General features: G+C 43.6%; 1 protein-coding gene across 5 annotated transcripts in view; it reads left to right on the forward strand.

The window, feature by feature from the left end:
* gucy1a2 (guanylate cyclase 1, soluble, alpha 2) overlaps nucleotides 1–18857 on the forward strand; it is a 43907-nt gene that overhangs the window by 600 nt on the left and 24450 nt on the right. For 4 of the 5 annotated variants that reach the window (XM_076146616.1, XM_076146621.1, XM_076146613.1 and 1 more), the window contains exon 2: nucleotides 11839–11900. In XM_076146616.1, the coding sequence (XP_076002731.1) occupies nucleotides 11839–11900 (62 nt within the window). Of the gene's footprint in view, nucleotides 1–10395; nucleotides 10689–10778; nucleotides 10943–11838; nucleotides 11901–18857 lie in introns of those variants that run through there. The other variant, XM_076146612.1, reaches the window with a different exon arrangement.

Here is an 18857-nt window from a genome sequence, read left to right on the forward strand (position 1 = left end):
AAATAGCTTGAAATACACTGAAATGATGAAAATACTAAGCAGATCATATTTATGCTACATCACATACATATCATGCAGTTAGTTAGCCTGCAGATTTTATGTTGTTACACGCAGGGGGGATTATGTGCGTGTGCGTGTGTGTGCGCGCGCGCGAGAGAGAGAGCGACAGAGAGACGTGTCAAATAAACTTGGAAGAGAGCAGAATTGCGACAGATGCGTCAAAGCAACAAACAAAACATCAAATCAAATGCAAATGCATTCAATATTCGAACTTAAAACATAAGAAGCATTAAACAAGTCAACTTGTTACTGTTTTATGAAGTGGAGAATCTGTTAATGAAGTTGATCATGTTTCTCATATTAAAATGGAAAAAGAAAAATACAACAACAACTTTCATGGACGACATGCTCTTTTCATACTACATAGTGGTTGCTAGGGCGGTGCCCATGATCTATGGCGTTTTAGAACATTTTTCCAATGTATTTTAATGGAATTTTGAGGGATATTTGAAGAGAAATTCTCTTAAATTCTTATCTGTTCTGCACCAGTGCTGCAGCTGCTGTTTCTTTCTGATTGTCTATCATATCTTCTTGTTCTTGATAGATTCTTGTTCCTTTTACAATGTTTATGTTGTCATTAAGGTAAAAATGTCAGTAATTCCATGATGGAAATGTGGAATTCCATTGTCATTCATTTTGACATCAAACTCCACATCAAAGTATTTTGGGTTCTCTCCTTTAAAGAGAAAATGTCATAGCTGTGACGCATCATTGCTGATAGTTGTAGAAGCACCATGAGTCTCTTCTAGTTCACAAACACAAATAATGTAGTTGTTCCAGATTCAGAGATAACGGGTAAAGAAGAGACAACAACCAAATCGGTCACCTGTGCATCTGTTGAGCAGGAGAATGAAACAAAACACAATGTTTTGAAACACAACAAGGAACCATGCAGTGTAACAATGTGTGACCAAAGGTGTGAAAACACAGTTTATGCCCAAGACGCTTCAATCACTGATGAATCAAACTGGTCTTGGAAGCAGAGCAGCCCTTAGAGGACGAAAATTGCAATGCAACATCAGTTAAGTCTTTTGACCCATGGGGTTTAGGCTGTCCAGCTTCCACCAAACCAAAGATTTTGGATGACAGTGAGGTGCCATTCAAGAAAATGGACTCATTCTCACCATTTGTTGAAGTCACACCATTTATGATATCTGTGAGGGTTCCTGGTCATCCTGGTCATGTTATCCAAGGAAAGTAAATTTTAGGCAATTGGATTTATGGATGAGAGGTGAAACATCGTAAAGCCTTTACTAGCAAGTCCAGATGCTTAAGATTTACTTTCCTCACACCATTTACATTCCACAAAATTAAAGGTTTTGGAGGAAAGCTACCCAGTGCGACACCAGTTAATCACCTGATCCAGGGTGTAATATCACTGAGGTTTCCACAGTTGATGCTTCAAGAGATTCAGAGATAAAAGCAGCTGAGTGCTCAGTGGACAAAAATGTCACAGGAAATGAACAATTAATGCTGCATGAACAAAACAGGCATTTGATGAAAGTGCTGTCCTCCAGGTTTGAACAGTTTGTTGTTAAAGAAACCAACACAAAAACATATGGGATGTATCAGTGACAATATGAAAGAATGAGATCTTAAGCCCCTTGTAAAAATAATTAATGAGCTTAACAAACAAATCTGTAGAAAACAAAAAAAAACAATGAATGTTTAAATAAGCTGGCTAAATATGTCAGTATTTGTAAGTGGAGTTTTAATTTGTTGGGCCAATGTGCCATCAACATTAGACAATATGTAGATTCTGGGATGAATTTTTCATTCTACAGAGGAAGTGATTGCTCTTCAGTTGATGAGCACATCTAAGTGTATGGCAGAAAATTGTTCATTTTACATTCTGCTAGCAAACCACGTGTTTAGTAAATGTGGCATGATCTTATTACATGTTTTTTTTTTAAATGTTTTTTTGTATCCAGAAGACATGCTGTTGCATATTGGCCTATTTAAGCATTTGCCTCGGTCATTAGCATGTCAGGGAAGCTTTTTTGTAAACACGGTAACCTAAAAGACCTGTGTCATTTACAGCTGCTGATTGCATTATTACTAAGAGCATTCATACAAACATGAATCAGCTTAACGAGAGCTCAGCTGTTGATAACAGAGCTGAGTGAAGAAATTAGAGTTACCATAGCCATATGTGAACCCTCAGACATCTCCACTCTTTGTCCCTCTGTCCTCTCTGTCTTCATCAGTTCTTTCGTTGTGGTGTCGCTTTGCAGTGTCATGCCATTGCAGTGGAGACCTAATAACATCATACCTCACCAGATGGCAACAGGTTGAAAATCCACCGTGAAGTATAATGAGAGAATGAATTACAGATACCTGAGTGAGGTTAGAGATTGTTTTTCTGTGGTCCAAGTTAAAGACAAACTCTTCCTCTTTCTCCAGCTGTGCTCTGTACATTTACGTTCACATTAAGATGAGTGTACTGTATGTGTGTATTATGTAGAGCAGGGGTGCCCAATAAGTTGATCACGATCGACCGGTCTTACGCAAAGATAATGTGGGTGGATTGCATGGAATTTACTATGGCATTTGCCTCTTGATTCCAATTTATACAATTCTACTAAAGAAAAGGGTATATAAATGAGTGGGGAAGCTGGGCCAAGTAAGAAACCAAAAAATTACAACTTCCATCTAGAATGGGAGGAGGACTTTTTTTTCACAATGTCATATTCGAAGTGCGTTTGTCTGATCTGCAAATGCTACGATCGCTATTCCGAAAAGGGAAATTTGGAGCAGCACTTTTGGACAGTTCACAGAACGAAAACTGCAACGTTTGTCCTCAAAGCTGCAGCACCAGTTTTGGGGAACTTGGGAGGCAGTAGCTCAGTGGGTAGAGCAGTGGGTTGAGCTTCCGCTTGGGAACCAGAGGGTCGCCGGTTCGAGTCCCTGCCGAGGTACACCTGAGCAAGGCACTGAACCCTCAATTGCTCCCCCCTCTGCGAAGTGTGGTAATGTAATGTAAGTCGCTTTGGATAAAAGCGTCTGCCAAATGATCGTAATGTAATGTAACTTCCAAAACCTCGCATCAAAGCTGGGGACGCAAAGGAGGGCTTGTGCTCAACTTGACATTGCATGTTATACAGAGCAGATTGGGTCAATTGTGTCAGAGTTTGACAAACGCTTTCAAGACTTTGCTTTACTCGAGCCAGTCGCCACATTTATGTGGTACCCCAGCGAGCGAACTTTACTTAATTAGTCCGCGAGCAGACCGGCAGATCGAGCGAGACAGACCTCAAATTTCGAAGCGCACATCCCCCCCAATGTGTGGGCACCCCTGATGTAGTGTGTCCTTACTTTTTGTGCAATGTTTATATGCTGAGGCTACATTTCCTCATGTTATGGTACTTTTCTCTCTGTGAGTTCCAAAACTGTCCATGAGCCCTGGACTTCAGCTGAACATCAGCCTGTAGCATCAAAATCTCATCCTTTACTGCAGGTGAGTTTAGGTGAAACAGTGTAGCAATTTTTGATGGAAAGCACATAAATGTAGTAATTGGCTCGCGTAAAGCAAAGTCTTGAAGCTATTGGTCAAAGTCTGATGGACAATTTTCAATCTGCTCTGTGTAGCGCGCACTGTCAAGTTGCGCACATGGCAGGTCACCAGTCCATCGCAGGGCACACATATACAGTACATAAACAACCACTCACTGTCACATTCACACCTTTTGTGGGTATATGTGATGTTTTTACAGGTGCAGATGAAGGAACTTTTCTAGATATGAAGCAGGGTGGACAATTTGGCCTGATTGACCTAATGAACCTCCATGTCTTTGGACTGTGGGAGGAAACCAGAGTACCCAGAGAGAACCCACGCAGACAAGGGGAGAACATGCAAACTCCAACCAGGAAGGCCCTGGTCTTGCACCCACAACCTTTTTGATGTGAGGCACAAGTGCCAGCATTAAATAAGCTGGTCATATTGCCCACGGTAAATTGGAAGGCCAAGGCTCTATGGATTATAAAGTCAAAAACCTCACAGCAAAAGTATATGTGATGTTTTTACTCTGTGTTCCATAATCAAGCCTACAGGAGTGAAATATTTTGAAAATATAAAAATCCTAAAAAAAAACAAAATGTGGACAGCTGAGATTCATCAGGTGCAGATGAAGTTGATCTTTTATGGATAAAATATGAAGCAGGAAAGGAGCAGCTCTGTGTCTAAAGTGTGTGTGTATATGATACCCCACTTTACATTTATTCAGCACCTACAGGTCGATGGTGGCCTTTACAAATGACAATGTTTCTCTTTTTGTTCTCTCTCTCTCTCATTCACACACAGACACACATGCACACACTCAACAGTGTGTGTTATTGACTGCAGTGGACCATGAAAGAGACAACAGACCATTTGTTTCACTGTGGTTCTCTTTGCTTTGAACACACTGACCCAGAATGATCAACACACACACACACACACACACACGCACACACACACACACACACACACACACACACACACACACACACACACACACACACACACACACACACACACATTCATTACACTCCCTCTTGTGCAAATATGGAAGTTGACCATTAGCTTAGTAACCCATTTAGCTAATCAAATGGCCTCAGCGTGAACCACAGAGATGACTGTGTGTTTCTAGACTTTCTATTCATAATCCACTGTGTTTGGTTTATCCTCTAGTCTTCCTGTTTTTATACTTAACAGTTAAAATACACAAGTTTAAACATGATTTTGTTTAGTCATCAAACTCTGACGTTAGGACCACAGAAAACCCAGCCACATAATTCATGGTAGCAGTGGAGCTACAAATTGATCGACTGATCAACTGATCGATTGAATTGAATTGAAGGACTGAGCGTCAATTGATTTTCTCCATCTGTAAATATTTAAATTCTCCTTATGTGCACCTCTGCTTCCTCCAGCAAGCTGCCTCATACACTACTGCAGACTAAATGAGTGCAATAGTAAGTGTTCGTCTCGGGTAAAGTCAAGTCAAGTCAGTTTTATTTGTATAGCTCAAAATCACATACAATGTCTCAAAGGGCTTTACAGACCCACATCATCAGGAAAATTCCCGACCCAGCCCAAATGCCTCTAGGAAGATGAGGAAAAACTCCTGAGAAAACCTAAGTGTATAAGGAAAAAAGGATGAAGCCTTGGGAGGCAGTTTCATGAGAGATTCCCTCTCCACGAATGGCGGGTGTGCAATAGGAGAAACAAAAACAGAGGTACAAAAAAGCATGCAGTGCAAAACACACAAAGGTCATGCATTGAGAAATACCAGACAAGACAGGGATGAGGGAGAGAGAGAGACAGGCAGAGAGAGAGAGAAAGATGATGAGAAAGGTAAAGCGCAATACAATGTAGTCCTATGTTTTGAGAGTCTCTGTCCTGGGGCAGCGGTTCGCGCAGGTAGTTGAGGATGTTGCAGGGGAGGCGGGCAGCTTGGCAGTTCAGATGGTGGGAGGTTAGTTGGGGCTGAGGAGAATGGCAGGGTGGAATGGGGGCGGCAAGGTGGTAGAGGGAGCAGTAGAGTCCTGATGGCGTACCTCTGGGAAAGCAGCCGTCTGTCGCTGAAACAGCCATGGCCACATCAGGGCACATAGGATGTAAGGTGAGAGGGTAAGAAGGATGGACAGAGAAAATCAGCTAATGTGCCCCATCCTCTTACTTCACTGACACTATCACTAACCAGAGTGGACAGGTCTGAAATCATCTGTCTCAGCCCTGAGCTGAACCTGAGTTGGCCTCCTGCAACTAGGAGACTGTGCTTCCTGCCCATTTAGCAGATATCAAAGTGTACTGAAAAGAGGTGTGTCTTCAGGCGGGATTTGAACATTTCTAGGGATCCTGCCCCTTTAACGAGTGCAGGAAGTATGTTCCAGAGAAAAGGAGCATGGTACGAAAATGCTCTTTTGAGATCTGAGATCTTAAAGATCATGCAAACATAATTGGTAATAAGGTCAGAAAGATACACAGGAGCTAGGCCATGTAGTATCTTTTAGGTAAGAAGTAAGACCTTCAAGTCAGCCCTGGCACTGATTGGAAGCCAAGGTAACGACGCTAGGACTGGTGTTGTGATCAAACTACTGGTTTTGTAGTCTTGCTTTTTGGGGGCAGCAGTAGCTGGGGGCTGCGGTAGCTCAGTCCACAGGGATTCAGCGTGGGAACCGGTGGTTCGCCGGTTCGAGTCCTGTATGGACCAAGTAAGCAGACTGGTAGCTGGTGAGTTGCCAGTTTGCCTCCAGAGCACAGCCGAGGTGCACGTGAGCAAGGCACCGAACACTCAGCTGCTCCATGTGCGCCGTATAATGGCTGCCCTGCACCCCCGCTAATGCATGTGTTTGTGTGTGTGTGTGAGATATGAGGGGGTACAAGATAAATTTCAATTGCATGCGATTTGCCTTGGATTGCATGCAAAATGACGAGTAATAAGTACCTTATCGCTTATCTCTTTCTGCAGTGTTTTGAACAAGCTGCAGTTTCCTAAAAGCATAGGTGTTCAAACCAGAAAAGAGGACATTGCAATAAGCCAGTGGTTTCAAATGACATGAATTAGCGTTTCAGCATCTGCTTTGCTAAGGAATGGTCTGATTCTGGAGATATTTCGGATATGGGAGTAAGCAACCCTTGCCACGTTATTAATATGGCTGCTGAATGTTAGGTCTGCGTCAAATGTTACGCCTAGATTCTTTGCAGTTGCGGAGCAACGGATGGAACCATTGTCAAAATTATCTAAAATGTTTTCAAATTTCAATTTCTGCTTCTTTGGCCCTAAGATCAGTATTTCAGTTTTATTAATGTTAAGAAGCTGAATTTTTGTCATGCAGTCTTTTAACGGCTAACCCTAACTCCAAGTTGGAGATCCCAGAGTGATCGTTCGGATTTATGGAAACATATGATTGGGTGTTGTCCACATATGAATGAAAATCTATGCCGAACTGACAAATAATGTTTCTGAGAAGGAGCCTATAGGTTGAAAATGGTAATGGGCCCAGTACAAAACCCTGTGTAATGACACATTTTACAGGGTAGTGAGGCAAATTGGTGTTATTTAATGAAACAAAATGAAACCTATTTATATAGGCAGGCTCTAATCCAAGAAAGTGTGAGATCACGAATGCCAATGTGAGTCTCAAGGTGATCGAGTAGGATTTTATGATCCACAGTGTCAAAGGCTGCTTTTAGATTGAGTAGAATTAGAACTGAAATAGCACCAGAATCAGCGCTCAGAAATAGGTCTTTGTTCGGTGCTATGTAGAGGCCTAAAGACAGATTGGTATGGCTTCAATAAATTAATTGAGTCAAGGTAGTCAGTAAGCTGATCTGCTACCAGACGCTCAAGAATTTTAGAGAGGAAGGGAAGATTTGAGATAGGCCCGTAGTTGTTTAGTATGTCAGGGTTTAAGGTCGGCTTTTTTAGCAGGGGTTTAGTGAGCTCAGAGCTGACTGTGGCTGCAGGTTTGTTAGAAAGCTGTGCCACTGTGTCAAATAGGAATTTGGGGTTGCTCTTATTGTCAGTAACGAATTTGGAGTAGTAGCTAATTCATCGAAGTGCTTGTTTATAATCTAATAGGCTATCAGACCAGGCAAGTCATAAACCAAGGGGCCAGTTTGTCCTGTTTGCGAAACCTTTGTTTGAGAGGAGCAATAGACTCCAAAGTGCTGGCTAATAGGGATTTCATGTTGTCTGTTAGCGTATCCGATGAGGCCTTATTAGGATTGAATAACTCTAGAGCTTGCGGTAATTCCACAGCAAGCTGGTTAATAATGCTAGGACTTATGGCACGGCTTAAGAAAGCATTCGAATTGTCACAGATCAGTCCCTCACCGCGGAAGATGATAAGAGAATGATATGATAATATGGGCAGAACGGGTAAAGAGGATACCAAGAAGCCCTGCTGGTGTCTCTGCTTATCACTATAAACGAGTATCACCTCAGAAATATCCAAATGTGTTTCCAAACTGTGTTGTCACTTGTGCCATGACGCGAAACCTCTGTGCTAGCCATCCCTCCGGGAACAAGGTGACACATTTTTGTCCAGCCTGACCTGTGTCAAGAGTCTGTAGATACTTCATTTAACAGTTTGGTGTCCCTCTTTTAGGGATAAAGGGTGAGACTGAGTGCTAACGCTTCTGTGTCGCCTCTCATGAAACTTTCAGTGAGAAAGAGTGGAAGGGTTTGTGACCTCAGTGATGTGCCTTTGTCCTGGGGCAGGTTAATTTCTGCCGAGAAGGCTGATGTGGAACATGCAACTGTTTGTCACTGTACTTTCTGATAGGCCACAAGGTTACTTTGTCTAATGGTGCTTCCATGAGCGGATGCCATATAACAGTGTAGGTATATTCACTGTATCAACTTTTGCTGTATAAATAAGATAAAAATAAATAAAAATAAAAATAATAATAACTTAAACTTATAAATGAAAGTTATCGGGGAACCACCCCTTATTTACAAGAGGAAAAAGATAGCAGATAATTGACTTAAGCCTCAAAGATTCACCATAAATCTTAATTATTAATTAAAATGATCACATTGATTAATTAATTAATTAAATGGGAACAATTTATGGATTAGTTTTGGGCTCCAAATCAATCTGGAAAGGTGAGCCTTCGCGTGGACAGAGGCTGAATCACACACCATTCAGAGCAAACAAGATCAGACACTTCTTTTATGATATGAAAGGATTTATTAACTCACAATAATTACTTAGAGTCATCACCATAAATACAATAAACCAGAAAGACAAAACAATAACAGGAAGTTCAGATAACAGATTCAATCACAAGGGAAGTAAAGCTTGAGTGTGTGTGTGTGTGTGTGTGTGTGTGTGTGTGTGTGTGTGTGTGTGTGTGTGTGTGTGTGTGTGTTGACACACCCACTAATGGCACCTGGATTAAACTAAAATGGGGAATCTAGTTTAAGATCAGGGCTATACAAAAAAGCTGGTAAACACATGTGTGTGGGCGGAGTCCCTGGAGTTAAGGTTCACTGCCAAGATAGCAGATTCACTCCTAGCCTAGCCTATGTGTTTGGGCATGTGTGTGTGCATGTCCCTCAACTCTCAGAGAAGGAGAGGATGGGCCTGTCAACAGTCTTGATGTCAACGGGCCAGTCTTGATGAAGGTGAGTTGTGAGACAGGCTGGTAGACTTCTGAGTCTAATATCACTTTCTAACTCTATTTATGCCCAGACGTTTAAGCCTTACTTGGTGGAATTGCGTCCTAATTGCAATTCACCGTGGAATGGATAGGGCAGCCTGTTGCGCTGAGAGTCCAGTTGGGCCTTCTTGGTGGATTTAGGCAGATCCGTGTGCTGGTGAGTTGATCTGTCATGAGAATTCTTTTCTTCAGGAACGGAGACATCAGAACACTTGGGTTGAGAATTTATTGCTGCAGCAAGAGTCATTTACAATGTGTGGTCATTGCAGTCTGGGTTGACTGATTTTCTATAGCTCAAATGGTCATCTTATACATGGCTGCCAGAGGACTTTGTTCCTGTCACTCACAGTCTTGATCAGTTTATCAATAACAACAGGACACACTACCTGAGTCAATCACAAGTTTATCAATATCAGCAGGACATCTTGGTGCACACTGTCCGAGTCAATCATAAGACTGTCTCTAGTCAGACTGCTTCCTTCTGTACTAGTCTTCAGCATGCTCTTATCCCATAGTATAACTCAATCAACATTTTTCTAACATGATCACATGGGCAGGTCTGCAAGGCTTCAAATCTCTGGTCCAGGTGGGAGGTTTGGAAGTTTGTCGACGGGGAATTGAAGAAACAGGAGGAAACAGCTTGCCTTCTTGGTTTGCAATCAGGATCCAGGTCGAGCAATCAAGGAAAATCCATCCAGAAACAGATTTAGAGGAACAGAACATTGTTCACTAGGACAAGGCCTTGGTTTTTGTCCAGAGAGAGATAGGGGGAGCCTCCAATCATACTTGGATCAGCAACGGGAGAGAGATCAGCATTGGGAGAGAGGCAAATTCTTAGGTCTCCTTTCTGCTTTAGTTTAGCTGGAGAGGAAGAGCTCATGGACGTGATGGGCTTTTATAACCCCAAACGACCAAGGTGTGAAAAGGGGATTAACCCCAGGTAACTCTGGAAGTTGTAGTTCTCTAGCCTGTTTTGCGACAAAGGAATTCCAGGCACATGGCAGTCAGCTACATGGGCACAGGCCTCAAACCTGTGTTGTAGGCCTTACAACAGTTCTGAAGAATAGAGCAATGTTAGTCAAATAGTGATGCCTTCTGAATATTGGAATGACTTGACTGTTACCCATGATGGAATAGCAACAGCTATTACATTGAGTTTACAGGACAATTTTTTTTCGATTATTTTATGCGTATAGAAGGGAAGAAAAGAAAACAAGACATAAAACAAAAACAGTGAAGAGAGCGAGGATGTGTGACGTACATATGAATGAAGGAAGGAAACGCTGGTAAAAAGGTAATTCTGTATTTAGAATTGTGATGGAGATGAGCTGATTTATTGTTCACCTTTTTGAGTATATTCTTTGATTCATCATTAATATGCATTGTTTGTTTTTTCTGTATATCTGTAAATGGTTGGGACGTTACTTTCTGGAGGCCGGCATAATTTTTACCCAAATCAAGCTGTATGGCTACGCCGGTAAATTTACCCCTACTACAATGGAATCAATTACAATTTAATTGGAATATTATCTTCAGCCTGCAAATTAAAACACATGATATTACATAGGAAAACAAGTCATGGTTGTCGAGCAGATCTCACCGGCCACACAGCAGAACACATAGAAGACAAATAATATGCAGATCATGTGCATGATGTGATCCCATATGCATTTGTGCAGCACACAGTAATGCAGCTATATAATGAAGATACAACGAGAGTACATTTATCTGGTAAGCAGCTACATTTTTTATCTATAATGTTTAAAATATTTGTGGAATGTTCTGTGTGAAAGAGCTGAGTTCCTCATGCTTTAATTCTGCTGTGTTTCTGTAGCATTTTATAGGAGTTTCTATTGTGTTTCCATTTTCTTCAGTGGTGATGAAGTTGCTGTTTGGTGATCAAACCAAACCATAGCACAGTGTGTGTGTGTGTGGGCGGGGGGGGGGGGGAATCACTCATGCAGACAGAGAGAAACAGAACAAGAGTGAGAACATCCTTCTGTAAATAAACTGTGCAAACACAAGAGTTTGGATAAAGAGAGAAAGGGAGGGAGATGGGGGTGGGGGGGAGCAGCGTGTATGTTTAGTGTGTTGTGTATTCTATCATATGAATAGCTGAATCGAGGACACGCTAACATTGTGTTACCCTTGTTGTTGATGTGAAGCACCAATGTGTGTCATGTGAATGATTCTGAAGGGTAGACTATGCTGTCATGTTGTAAACAAGGAAGTAAACATTTGGAAAAATAATTCTGCGTGTTAAACACACTCACTCCCATGTGAGAAACACACACATAGGAGATCTCTCCAGCTGGCGCACACACGCAGTTCTCATATCCTCACTCCAGCTTTGCATTTGAGTCGTAAAACAGATAATCACATTGGATCCCCCTTAGGTTAAGTCTCTCTCTCTCTCTCTCTCTCTCTGTGTCTGTCTGTCTGTCTGTCTGTCTGTCTGTCTGTCTCTCTCTCTCTCTGTCTCTCTCTCTGTCTCGGTGTCTCGCTTTGTCTTTGTCGTTGTCTCACTCTCTCTTTTTATCTCTGTCTTTGTCTCTCTTTCTCTGTCTCTCTCTCCTCACATATCTATGTACATACCCTTGTCTCATATGCAATTAATTCTCTTGCAGACACAAACTGTTCAGGAGGCTCTGCAGAGAACTTTCCATTTCTACAGAGAACAAGAGATCAGGTAAGAACTCCCTCTGCGTTTCTCTGTTTTTTTGCTGACATTTTGTCTCTTTATTTCGTCAGTACTCTCTGAGCCCTTCAGTATGGAGGACAGCATGTGCTGAATCATGTCTGCTTACCAACACGGACAGTAGACTGTATATGCTTTGTCTTTTGTCTCTTGCTTTATCCCACTCATTTTATCACACTCATCTTTTTCTGCGACTTCAGAATAACCATCTTGCTGCACTGCTATCTACATTTTGTGTGTGTGTTGTGCAGTCATACTTGATGTTTGTCTATTTTGTCCTCGGATGAGCCCTACAGCAGTATTTCCAGTCATACAGATTGTCGATGCATCTGGCATCTTAGTACGTCCACCTATGTTGATATGGGATGCCCTTGTGACCAATGCTCATACTGTGGCTCCCATAGCACCATTTTGCTGGTTGAGAGCTTACGGTGCCTCTGGCAGTGACTGGCCACCCTCCTTTTCCTGACTGCTATCTTCTCACTCACCCATATTACAGTTTTTCTCCATTGCTTTGGCTCATTTCTTGAAACAGAAATTACATTCTCAAAACAACATGGACAAACCTCCAAACCACTTGGCAATTGTTCACAACAGAATTGAATTTCTCATTCATTTCATCAAATTGCAAATGTCTTAGTACATGTCTCAATGTCTCAGTACATCTTTACAAATTATTAAGTACAGGTAGCCTACAGTTAGTTCAGTTAGCCTAAATTTAGCACAATTTCCAAGTGAATAGATCTTGTTGATCTAAACTGATTGTTGATTCTCAGTGTAATGGTTGTTCTCTCCAAAACATGTCACCATCAATTCATTGTATAAGTTATCGCATGCACAACAGTCTGTTCAATTGTCAAAATTAGTCTAGAACAAAATACCATGAATACCATATGAATCTCTTGGAACATTTGATGAATTGATTACAGAAATTGACAGTCAGGTGAAACTAGAACTTGACCAACGAAGAAGGAGTTTCACATCTCAGATGACCAATCAAACAGTATGTTTAGTTACCTGATCTTGACCAGTAGAATTTCTGAACATGGAGGCACCTGACCAAGAAAATGAACAAGGGCAATTGCCTGCTCGAGGAAGAGGAAGATGAAGAAGAAGAAGAAGAAGATTTTTGATTTTTAAATTTCCATTTATTTACAAGTGTTTATAAATCTAACATTTAAACTAAATTGTGTGAGTTCTAGGACCTATCACTTGCTTAAAACAAAAAAACAAAAACACACAGACATTAAGCAAAACAACACCGCGGAAAAATAACAAGAAAAACAAACTCAGATATCCTCATCATTTTCATCAACGCTTCACTATCACTATCCTCATACAGTTCTATCCCCAGTTTAGTTATGTACTTCTTTACCCTGTAGTATTCTGGCCTCCTCTCACAACATCGTCGTCATTAAGAAAAACTTGAAGAGCACCTAGAAAATCTTCTTTGTCTGGGAAGAAGCCTTCCACTTTTACATTCCTCATACCTTTAGTTACGTCCAAAAACGACTTCACATTGGCCAAAAACTATATGCTTTGACGATGGACTTTTTGTCTTCACTTCCTCCTCTGACCCTGAGCTTTCTTCCCTCTGTACCTTAGCCTCTTTGACTCTCTTGGCACTTCTTTTCTTGCCCTTTGAACCTTTAGGAGAGACGATGGGTTTTCTTTTCAGAGGAGTACTGGGGGGGACCTGGTCCCCCTCCATCTCCTCTGCTCCATCTGCTGCCTGCTGCCCAGCGCCCTCGATCTCCACCTCCACATGTCCACTTGATGGACCCTCAGCTCCTCCGCTCTGTCTGTCAGCTCCGACGTTCTGTCCAGTTGCCTCATTAGCAACTCCGGTGCTCTGTCCGTCCGTGTGTGCGTCGGTCTGGGGCAGTGTTGATGCTGCTGCGGAGGGCGTCGGTTCAGCCGGGGGGGTCGATGGTTCCTCTGCTCCGCCAGCGGCCGGCGCTTCCGCTCCGGCGTCTGGAGCCTCAGCCTGCCGGCCCTCCCCCGCTCTCCCCGGGCACAATCGCATCTGGTGCCCCTCTCTCCCACACCCGAAACACTTCATGCCGTCAGTAATTACATGGACAGTGTAAAAAAAGTTTTCGATTTTAAACCTGAACACCAGGTTGAGCTCCTCTCGGTTGTCGTTCAAAGTCATAAACACTTGTCTCCTAAAAGACACAACGTGCCTCAACAAGGTGGACCTGCAGCCGAGGGGGGATCAGGGGGGAGTTGAGCTGCCCGTGTCGGCCTAGCTCCGTCTCCAGAGCCTCGTTGCTCAGGAACGGGGGGACGTTTGAAATGACCACTCTTTAACCACTTCTCCACGCTCTCTAAGAAGATCACCACCGCATTGTTCATGCGTGGGGCAGACTTCACGCTTCCGTGACCCACCAGTGCCCCCACCCCTAAACTACAGTCCTCCCCCGTGCAACCAACAACCGGACACAGCATGACGCCGTGCCGGCGTGTCAGCCTCTCAAACCCCGCAGTCATGCTAGCTAGCCCCACTGCTAGCAGACGCCCCAAAACCACACAAAGCCCCAAAAAACACCAACAGACAAAAGTTAGACAAAGAACAAACACACAGAGAACAAAACATTAACATACAGAAAAACAGGTTTAGGACAACTTTCTCACGCTCTTTCTTCCACTCAGCTCTTCCACTCACTCACTCACTCCCCTATGAAGAAGAAGAAGAAGAAGAAGAAGAGGAGGAGTAAGGGTGCGTGGTGGTGGAATAGGGGGAAGAGGCCGAGGAGCAAGAAGACACCATGCTGTCCCAGATGAAATTCGGGCCACAATTGTCGACCACGTTATTAACCATCGCCTCACAATGGCGAAAGCAGGTCACGGAGTGCAGCCTAATGTGCCGCGCTCTACAGTCTCCTCCATCATCCAAACCTTTCGCGAGGAAAACAGGTATGTACCGCGTCTTTCAAAGTCATAAACACTTGTCTCCTAAAAGACACAACGTACTCAGTCAATGATGGAATTATTACATTACGATCATCGATCAACGCTTTTATCCAAAGCGACTTACATTACATTACCACCCTTCGCAGAGAGGGGGGCGATTGATGGTTCGGTGCCTTGCTCAGGGGCACCTCGGCAGGGGCTCGAACCGGCGACCCTCCGGTTCCCAAACGGAGGCACTACCCACTGAGCCACTGCCTCCCCTTTATCATATGTTAATATAATATATGTTGTATAGGACAGGTGTGTGTGTGTGTGTGTGTGTGTGTGTGTGTGTGTGTTATAGGCCTACAGTAATATCTTACAGTATGATACTAAAAATGACAAGAAAAATATTGGAGAAAATAAATTATGGAATTATTGATGATACAGTTTAGAGTAGTATTCCAGTCACTGTGCAGTGATGCATTAGAATTGTGGTAAAGTTACTGTAAGAAAAACAACAATACAATTACATTAGTAACTCATTCTGTAAGAAATACATAAGGCGTACATTACGAATGGTAATACAGTGTTCTCCTTTGAATTCTATGTCTAGGATTGGACGACTACCTCACACGGGTGGCAGAGGAAGACTTCTTCTTCTTGTGACCTGAAGTTCTTTTGCCTACCTATGTTGAACGCATTTATTGGAAAGCGCTTCGCTTTTTACTCTGATTTATGGAAGTTACTTTATGTGTGTGAATAAAACTGGTTACAATTTCCTTGGCAGTATGAGTGCAATGTGTGATGTCAAACCTTGGAGACTACTCTTACCGTAAAATCCTTTGTCAGCCCTTTCAGTTTTATACACAATTGAATTCTGTTAGCTAGACAAAAAAACTAGTACAGTAACCATTATCAATGAAGGACTGGGCTAAGTGACAAAACATCTAAACATTTTGACTTGCGGTGCTTACACAATGCCAAAGGGACGATGCATTTTGGGGGCACTGACTATTTATATGAGAAAGGAATTTAGTTTTGACACATGAGTGAACTGTTTTGGGAGAGATATGAGCTTTTGCAGGTGAACCATGGTGTTGTGCTGAACCATCCAGGTTATTTTGGCAAAAGCACCAAGAGTGATGAGAACGTCCGGTCTGTTTCAAGAAATGAGCCAAAGCAATTGAGAAGGATCTTTGCATTTTGGTGGCACTGACTATTTAGATGGGAAATGAATTTAGTTTTGAAGCATGAGTGAACAGTTTTGGGAGAGATATGAGATTTTGCAAGTGAGCTATGGTGTTGTGCTGAACTGTTAGACTGTTTTGCCAAATGGTCTAAGAGTTTCGAGAATGTAATATCTGTTTCAAGAAATGAGCCAAACCAATGGAGAAAAACTGTAATCTCCCATACAGATGTTTGTAACTTGTTTCTGGTTGATGGTTTGTACTGCATGCAGCAATCTGGGGGGTAGGTTTCATGGTCCAGCATTCACAGCTGTACAGAAGAATGGACTGTTGTAGGGAGGAAAAGCTTAGCTAGATATGTTTGGGGAGGTTTTAGTTCCATATGGGAGCATTCCATTGAGAGCCTTCCATGCAAGCGCCTTCCTCACTTTAAGGTTGATCTGATGAGTTGACTGATGAGCCCAGGTATTTGAAGCCATTGACTTCTTTCAGTGCAGTGCCTACTGTTGTTCTCAAGTGGATATTCCAGGAGGATGTTGTAGGCAATAACCTCAATTTTGTTGGTGTTTAGCTCAAGAACAACCATGGCACACTTTCTCCACTCCCGTCAAGAACACCTGTGCCAGCTCCTCTTGATCAGACAGAAAGCTGACCCCATCAACGAAATCTAGGTACGTTAGGACCACAGCAGGGCGTTACCTCCACCTCCTTGGTGTAAAAGTTAGACCAAGATCCTGTTCCCATCTGTTGATGGCTTGCCTGTTACGAGTGTATTTTGTGGTGTTGACCAGAGAAGTTAAATTATTTTCTCGTTTCTCTCTTTACGACATGTGGGTCTCCAGAGTTCTTATCTGTGGAGTCATTAAGTCTAGGAGGTGTTAAACTGAAAAAGGGTGGAGAAGTAGGGGGTTGATGTACACCAGATACACCAGATGTTAGGCTCTGGGATGGCTATAAAGATCTGGTACAATTCTAGAGGAATTGTCATTCTCTTCTGCTTTGCATGTAGTGGCACAAGGTGAACCGGCGCTGTAGTAAACTGATGATTCTATCTCTGTGAGTCTATGTGATAAATTTGCTCTAACACTGCCTGAGTGTGTAGTCCAGGATTATATTGAAAGGGGAAGGGGGCGAGGGTGTGCCCTTGCAACACCCTAGGAGAAACACCTTAGGCCATAGGGCCTTGAGTTTGACATGTGTCAAACTCAAGGCCCGCGGGCAGAGAGCAAAATAAAGGCTATGCTGCTTATAAGCTTACATTGTCCATAAACTAATTTTGTGACCCGCGAGGTGATGGCATCCTCACACTATCATCAGCGTCAGATCAGCATTTAAGGAAGATGATTTTCCAACTTTCGTTCCAAGTGGTGTTGAGAATTAGGCTACCTACAGATGATCCCAAAATGTCCAAGAGAAAAATTGATGCAGAAGGAAGGTAGTTTCATGAAAGATGGGAAAGCGAATACATGTTTGTGCTTCAAGGACATTTTTGTTTTTGAATAGATTCTCTGATATCTTAGTAACTGATTCTTTCATGTAATCTCCGTCTGTGAACGGCTTTCCACGCCCTAAGGCAGGGGTGCCCAATACGTCGATCGCGATTGACCGATCGATTGGAAGTCGGATGTGTACAGGGTGAACAGGAATGGTGATAAGATCGTACCCTGAGGGGCCCCAGTGTTGCACACCACAGTGTCAGACACACATCCCTGCAGTCTGACAAACTGCGGCTGACCAGTTAGATAGTCCACTATCCAGGAAACCAGGGGAGAGTCTACCTGCATCGCCGACAGCTTACTCCCGAGCAGGGCAGGCCGAACGGTGTTTAATGCACTGGAAAAGTCAAAGAACATGACTCTCACAGTGCTGCCGGGTCTGTCCAGATGGGCGTAGGCACGGTGAAGCAGGAAGATGACGACGTCCTCTACTCCCAGTTTCGGCTGATAGGCAAAACTATCAAAGAGAGGGTCTCGTGATGGTTTGACCAGTGGCCGAAGAAATGACAGTACCAGTCTCTCCAGTGACTTCATCAGGTGGGACGTCAGCGCCACCGGTCTGTTGTCGTTGAGGGTGCTGGGACGTGACTTCTTCGGGACTGGAACCAGGCAGGATGTCTTCCACAGCACCGGGACCTTTTCCAAGCTGAGGCTCAGGTTGAAGATATACTGCAGTACTCCATACAGCTGGCCTGCGCATACTTTCAGGACCCTTGGGCTGACTCCGTCGGGACCTGCAGCCTTACCGGGGTTGAGTCTGCACAGCTCTTTCCTGACCTGCTCTGCTGTGAAGAAGGGTGTGCCCGGTGTGGTGGAGGAGACAGAAGTGGTGTGGGGGGAGGCTGGGTGTGGCTGATACTGATGGGGGGAGGTTGGGTGTGGCTGATACTGACGGGGGGAGGTTGGGTGTGGCTGATACTGATGGGGGAGGCTGGGTGTGGCTGATGATGGTGGGGGGAGGTGGGGGCTGAGTGGTTTCAGTATTGGTGGGGGGAGGTGGTGCCAGGGGGAGGATAGCTGGTATTGTGTTGTTGTGGAGGAATGGTGGGGGAGGGGAGTCAGCGTGGCTGGAGGGTTGAGGGGTGTCGATGGCTGACGAGCTGGCGGAGTGGTTAATGGGCCTCTCATCAAATCTTTTGAAGAATAGGTTCAACTCGTTGGCCCAGACCTGGTCCCCCTCTGTTGACTGGTTACCGGTCCGCTTGTAGCCAGTGATGGTTTTCATGCCGCTCCCTCAGGTTTTTTGCTGAAGCTTTCGCTCCAGCCCCCTCCTGTAGTTGTCCTTGCCCTGTTGGATCTTCTCCTTCAGCAGCCTCTGGACGCGCTTCATCTCCTCCCTATCCCTGACCCGGGAGGCTCTCTTCTTC

The sequence above is a fragment of the Genypterus blacodes genome, unplaced genomic scaffold (genome assembly GCF_046128005.1).
Source record: "Genypterus blacodes isolate CSIRO-AG114 ecotype Tasmania unplaced genomic scaffold, CSIRO-AGI_Gbla_v1 ptg000003l_1, whole genome shotgun sequence".
In the NCBI taxonomy this organism is placed as follows: Eukaryota; Metazoa; Chordata; class Actinopteri; order Ophidiiformes; family Ophidiidae; genus Genypterus; species Genypterus blacodes.